At 34.2% G+C, this 6,763-nt stretch overlaps 1 protein-coding gene across 1 annotated transcript; it reads left to right on the top strand.

Moving 5' to 3' along the window:
- The first annotated feature begins 5,196 nt into the window (after positions 1-5,196).
- LOC21403374 (glutaredoxin-C11) lies at positions 5,197-5,674 on the top strand. The gene has a single exon (XM_010114447.2). The coding sequence runs from the start codon at positions 5,284-5,286 to the stop codon at positions 5,593-5,595; it is 312 nt and encodes a 103-aa protein (XP_010112749.1). The 5' UTR covers positions 5,197-5,283; the 3' UTR covers positions 5,596-5,674.
- Positions 5,675-6,763: the final 1,089 nt, after the last annotated feature.

The raw sequence follows: 6,763 nt of genomic DNA, 5'->3' as shown, positions 1-6,763 counted from the left end.
TAAATTGAACAACTTATCAAATAAGTTTAAATGGATAAATCTAGATGTGTTCAAATTCAAATTTAAATAATCATATTATTTAAATAATAATTAATTCTCAATTAATTATTTTCGAGTGTTTAATTTTAGAATTCCGTAATTCTAAAATTCCCATTTTGCTCTATGTGTCTGGTAGAATTACTAGGACGACGCGGGGACTAATGGAGAAGCTCAGCGTTGTCATTAAGAGTGAAGGAAGTTGGGCTAAGAAGCTTTACTTACTGCTTTCGTCGTCGGCTTCCAACGTAGATCGGCTTGAAGTCGCTGTTGAAGGACCTTACGGACCTGTTTCAACTAATTTTCTAAGGTAACGAACCCTATATGTAATTCTCTTATAATCTTCTTCTTAATCATAGTAAAAACCACTAAGAACTGAAAGTGTAAATACCTCGCACATTGCGAATAAGCCATAATAAATCTTACGTGTGCTTTCGATCACTCATTGCTAACATTGTGTCAAATGACAATATGTGAATGGACAGAATGAAAAGGGTAATTATTAATGGCTTTATACATTTCTTGTATAGATAAATATAGCTAAAGTCTTAAAATTTAAAATTCTATGATATATGTTACAGTATGTGATTAACTCGTGGCCACTTTTGAACTTTTCGCAGGCATGACACTCTTGTGATGGTGAGCGGAGGAAGTGGAATAACCCCTTTCATCTCCATAATCCGAGAGCTCATCTTCACAACCACAACCCTGAAATGCAAAACCCCGCGAGTACTTCTGATCGCCGCATTCAAGAACTCGACAGACCTCTCGATGCTAGACCTTATTCTTCCACTTACCCGAACCCCATCTGACCTTACCAATCTCGACCTACAAATTGAGACTTACATAACGAGAGAGAAGCAGCCCAAATCAGATCATAACTCCAAGCCCCTAATCCTCACCAAATGGTTCAAACCCCACGTAACCGATTCACCCATTTCAGCCACTCTGGGTCCAAATGGCTGGCTTTGGCTTGGAGGCATAATAGTGTCATCATTTATCATCTTTCTCATCTTAATTGGGGTCATTACTCGCTACTACATTTACCCAATTGACCACAATTCCAATAAAGTTTTCTCTTACTCTTTGAGGGGTGTGCTCAACATGTTGGCCATTTGCTTCTCCATAGCGCCTACACAGGGATAAAATCCCTTAGGGTTGGCCGACCATAAGAAGGATAGAGGAAAAGAGAATTTTTATTTTAAATTCAAATAGGAGATAATTAACAAGCTTTATCTTGGAGATAGAGATTGGATTCCTTCTAGAAGTTTAACTTCTATTCTATAAATAAGAGAATAGTAGAAAATTGTGGATACAATTTTTGAGACAATTTTCGGAATGAATTTTTGCCCTAATTTTAGAGGTGGCCGAAATTTCTCTATAGAGTGAAGGAAAAATTTTTCTCTAAAAATTTCACATCGTGCATGCGTTGGTGTTTGTGGAAATTTGAGTATTTATTGTAACCCGTTTTGTCTCATGTGTGCCCACACACACATCTTCGTGGATTCTAGGAATTGACATGGAAGACATTGATTTTCTAAACACAAAGCTTTGGAGCAAGGATTGTTCGAGATCAAAGAACTCAAGTTATCATCCGAGTCGGCCTCCAGGTATTTTTCCTAATTGAGTTCTTAATATATGAATTAATGAGATTAATTTATTCGTGCATAAATTAATATAATCTATAGAGTATCTCAAAGGTTTTATGAAAATTTTTGTTATACACGATCCGCCTCCCCGCCACGCTTCCGCATCCGAATTCGATTCGGAGACCAACAGTGGTGGTGTTTGAGGAGAGAGGAAACATCAGGGTGGAGGAAGAGATAGAAGTGGATTTGCTTGTGGGAGTTGTCGGGACACGGCCTTGTCCGCCTGTCGGAAGTCGTCGATGCCGATGTGGCTGCGGAGGAGGTCAATGGAGCTCGAGGAAGGTCGAGGGATGTCGAGGGCGAAGTGGGTATGGGAGTGCTCTGCGTTTGAAAAAGGAGATATCTTTTGAGAAACAAAATTTTCATCTACACCGTCCAAATTTCAATCCGACGGTCACATTAACTGAGAGGTAATTTCTCCTTAAATCTGGGACGCCAATTTCATATCCAATGGCCAGTTTTCATTGTTCGGACCAGTCAGCCACAATTCTAAGTGCCTGACCAAAGACAATTCCATCTTTTATAATCTTGTTTTTAGTTTTTTATTTATTTTGAGGTTAACTAATCTGAGGGTATTTTGGACTTTTTATATTTCTACATTTTTAATGGCATGCCACGTTAACATTCTGTTAAATTTATGGACAAAATTAGGGGGAGGGGGTAATTTAATCTATTTTTTATATATCAAAAAGTATTTTGAATCGTTTTAAAAAATTAGAGAGTACTTTAAAACAAGATACATAATTCGGAGCATTTATAAAAATAATTCTTTCAATATCATGACAGACAACCTTCAATATCACGATAAGTTGCTTTGTGGACTACCATTATTTGATTCCGTTAAGGGTATTTTTGTTATGTGAGTACTTTAAAAATATATTTGTAATCTTATTTTGACATTATGAGAGGAAAAATAGCTCAACCTCGTGTTGAGTTAAACCGTCCACATGTACCACTACCACCGTATATTTGCATCATATTTGTTTTCTAAGTGTTAAGATATATATAGAAAAGTTTTGTTTATATGTGATGAATATAGAAAAGTATTTAATTAATTGTCAAAATAAATATTATTAATTATATTGCTAAAGTTAATCTTAGTTGTCAAGTGTCGGAGGATAATGTATTGCATTAAATGTATGTGGAGGATTCTTATGGGATTGGACTCAGATCATCTATTCAAATAAGGTAACAAACAATAGGATGTTGGTTACGTTGTTTAATTCACACATCACTAAATTTAGAAGAAGAAAAAGAAAAAAGTAAATGATTGCAAATAAATGAGTGAAACACAAATAGACAACTTATGCGCGTGGGACTTAGATTATGTCCAATTTTAAATGTCACAAATGATGCTAACTTATCATATTTATACGTCACAATGTTATTTAATGACTTATGACTCATATGAAAAAGCATGTAAATGATAATTAAGAGCATTTCAAAATTTTCAAACGATATGACATAATGTGGACGACTGATGAGTTTGATGTCATTTTAGACATTAAAATTAGACAAGATATCGATCTATTCACATGCACTCTGGGAATGTGCACAATAAAGAAAAGCTCATGTGCATTAAAATACAATTTAACTTAAGGTGAATCAATCTGTAAAAAGATTAGAGGTCCAGACAATTCCTAAGTTTCAATATAAAATTTGAACATAAATTTAAATTTTTATAAGATAAAATAGTGTAAAAAAAAGATTTAAATTGTGATTTAAAATGGAATGTAGATTTTTATAACGTCATTCAACTGATCCATTCAACGTTAGAAATTGACATAAATTGGATTTCAACTTTTGGGTAGTTGGATGCCGATAGATTAGCTTTACTCCCCTTTTTCACGAATTTCTTAATACCCCAAATCAACTGAATTGTATTATTGGGGGTTGACTGTATTATATGCTTTGAAATTTAAAATTTTTTTGTTTATTAAGATACTCATATGATGAAGATGAAAAGAAAGTAAAAAAGGATCAATCATGTTTATCCGTCACGTCTATAAAATATTATGAGGAAGGCGTACGTGGCATATTCTTCGATTATTATACTAAGAATTATTGCATATTGGAGATCATTCAGAACATACAAGATGCGATTACACACAAACTTTTACAATATTGTTAAAGATTGAACACCAATTTTTGTGTGTAGAAAAGAGAGAAAAAAAAAAAAGATAAAATTCTCTATTTACTTTTTTGGGTGGTAGATTCTATTTCTTGATATCAAGTTGCATTGCATATTCGTTAATACGTTAATGTAACGAAATGTAACAGTTAAGGTATGATCATTTTCCTTTTTCCTTCATCCAATTGTTTATCATCTTTTTCATTGCCACGTTATTTTCTGCACATGCAAAGCTTCCTGGTCTAGTTCTCCCAATCCTTTCTTTTTCTTGAATTCTCTAAGATCTCCCAGTCTTATATTCCCATAGATTTGGAGGGACCAAAGCTTGAAAAGGAGCAAATGAATTGGATAAACTCTTATCTTCTCCACATCAGCCGCATCCAAAAAACCAAGCATAACATGCAAAAATAAAAAATTATAATATCTCTGATTATATATGCAGATAATTTACTCTTTTATTAGAAATGAGAGACATGAGATTAGCCCATGTTTTATTAATTAGTGATATCACGGATAATGATGCTATTTAGACAAGATTTTAATGATAATAATCCAAGTATGGCAAATGTAAACACCTGGACAGGTGATTATTCTCCTCCTACTGATCTCCGCCTAGCTAGCGCCTCTGACTTTGCATTTAAAAAAATTATGGCCTTCCTTTTACGTTGGAATATAATAATATTATTATAGTCTAAGATAAATTCCAAATCTAGCTTTTTCTTGTTCCTCTGCTTATAATGAATATTTAGTGGGGGTGATTGATGCTTAGCAAACAAGTGCCGAAAGTATAATTTGCACCTTAATAATTATAAAAATAATTTTAGAGAACAAACATTTCTGTGGTTCTTATTCCAGCTCTTCCAAAAACAGTACGGACACATTCCTTAGGAAAATTAAAAAAAAAAATTGAAAAAAAAAAAGAAGAAGAAGATTTTGAATGATATCATTATTAGTACTCTTCAAACAGGAAGTTGATGCTGCTGCATTTGCAACTTGTCTTTTTAAGACTCGGAGGGTCACCATCAAACAAATCATCAGCATTTTTCTTATCCAAACAAATATCTAAAGCAACATTCTCTTTCTTATCCATTATATATGTGATTTTCTTTTCACATTATTATTATATTGTTTTTTTAATTTGTTCATAGATTAACAAACAATGCAATCTATTACCCTTTCCAGCCCTTTATAAATAGGGTGATGCAATCCCAGAATCAACCAGAACCAAGCCTCACCATTACTTGTACACTTACAAATCTCCCTTAATTTCTTTAGTATTACTCTACTCAAGTCTGCTTAAAAACTTTTCTCTTGTGTTTTCTTTTTTGGAGCTCTTTTTTTATCTTCACTAAGCATTTGTTGCTAAGTGATCTCCTCAGCTTTTCAAATTATTGTTTCCCCATTTAGCTAGCTATCTGAATTTCCTTTTCTAGAAAGTACATAAGACAAAAGAGCAAGCTTATTGAAATGGACAGAGTTAGAGACTTGGCATCACAGAAGGCTGCTGTGATCTTCACCAGGAGCTCATGTTGCATGTGCCACACAGTGAAGGCACTCTTCTACGAGCTCGGGGCTAGCCCCGCGATCCACGAGCTCGACCGCAATACGAATGGGAAGGAGATGGAGTGGGCCCTTCGCGAGCAGATGGGCTGCAACCCTGCTGTCCCAGCAGTGTTCATTGGAGGAAAGTTTGTTGGCTCAGCAAAAGATATAATTTCTCTTCATGTTGATGGTACTCTTAAGCAAATGCTCATTGATGCAAGGGCCATCTGGTTCTAGACTTCGTGTCATCATTACCAAAAAGAAAACTACAAGCATCAACATAAGAGCTGCATTAGTTTTATATGCTGCAGTTTTAACAAACACAATATTATGTATTTCCTCAGTTGTTCTGGGGCTTGCTTTTTTACTCGGTTTTTCTGGTGATGTATTTGAAACGAAGCCAGAATAGTTATGTGAACAAAAAAACGTAGCTTTGTAATTTCCTGAGATTCAATCTCTACATGGAAATATAGTTTTTACAAAAGTTGTGAAGTTTGAGTTACTCTTGTTGATATATTTCATGGAAAACCAATGCAAAAAGTTTGCATGCAAGATTTACTAGTTACTTACTACTGCATAGTGATAAATATACACCTACATTGAACTATTTAGAGATTTTTATGATAAGAGAGAATTTTTCTTGAGGATTATTTCATTGGAGAGTGTCGAGAAAGATTGTCCCTGATCTTCATAGCCACAACACACAAAAAAACATAGAATAAAGTTCACAACAAGGCTTTGCTTTCAAGATCAATGACCAGGAAAAAAAAATGTTCCAAACATGAAGCTTATCCGCCACTTTGAAACGGGTCACTGTTTTGATAAATTGACCATCACATGAGTCTCAGGAAGAGGAACTATCCCTTTACCACTACCAAAATGGTATAAAGTGTTTGTTGCATGATTCTGCTTTTCAGTATTTTAAAATAAGTGATTTTTTTTTTTTTTGTTCTTTCCTTTTAGGGGGATCAAAGGCACGAATCCCACCTTTGCATATGAATCCCTTATGAAAAAGTGAGCGTCACTTTTAACAAGTGAAATAACTTAAACAAAATGTTATTATTATAGACTTCTCCTCCTATCCAAAGAAGTGTCACTTTCGATCAATTAGCAATTAAAATAAGTAAACAATTTAAAACATTGATGCATGTTTATTTATTTATTTATTTTGCATAAACATACAGTATAATATATATATATATATATATGTATGTATGTATATATTATATAAAATAAGAGAAAGAACATCATGATCATGGGAGATAATCACACGTGTTATGTGCCACGTGAGAAGGAATCCTCCAAGTTGGTGGGGTGCGACATAAAGAATTTGCGCCCACCGAAAGCCACCTATCTTGTTGGCTATGCTTCTGCAGAAGGATTCAAAGGAAGGTGATTTTGAGAA

Source organism: Morus notabilis, unplaced genomic scaffold (assembly GCF_000414095.1).
Source record: "Morus notabilis unplaced genomic scaffold, ASM41409v2 Scaffold264, whole genome shotgun sequence".
NCBI lineage: Eukaryota > Viridiplantae > Streptophyta > Magnoliopsida > Rosales > Moraceae > Morus > Morus notabilis.
This window is presented reverse-complemented; position numbering and strand designations above follow the sequence as displayed.

Coding starts and splice junctions, on each gene's coding strand:
- LOC21403374 (XM_010114447.2), top strand. CDS start 5,284: ATGGACAGAGTTAGAGACTTGGCATCACAGAAGGCTGCTGTGATCTTC.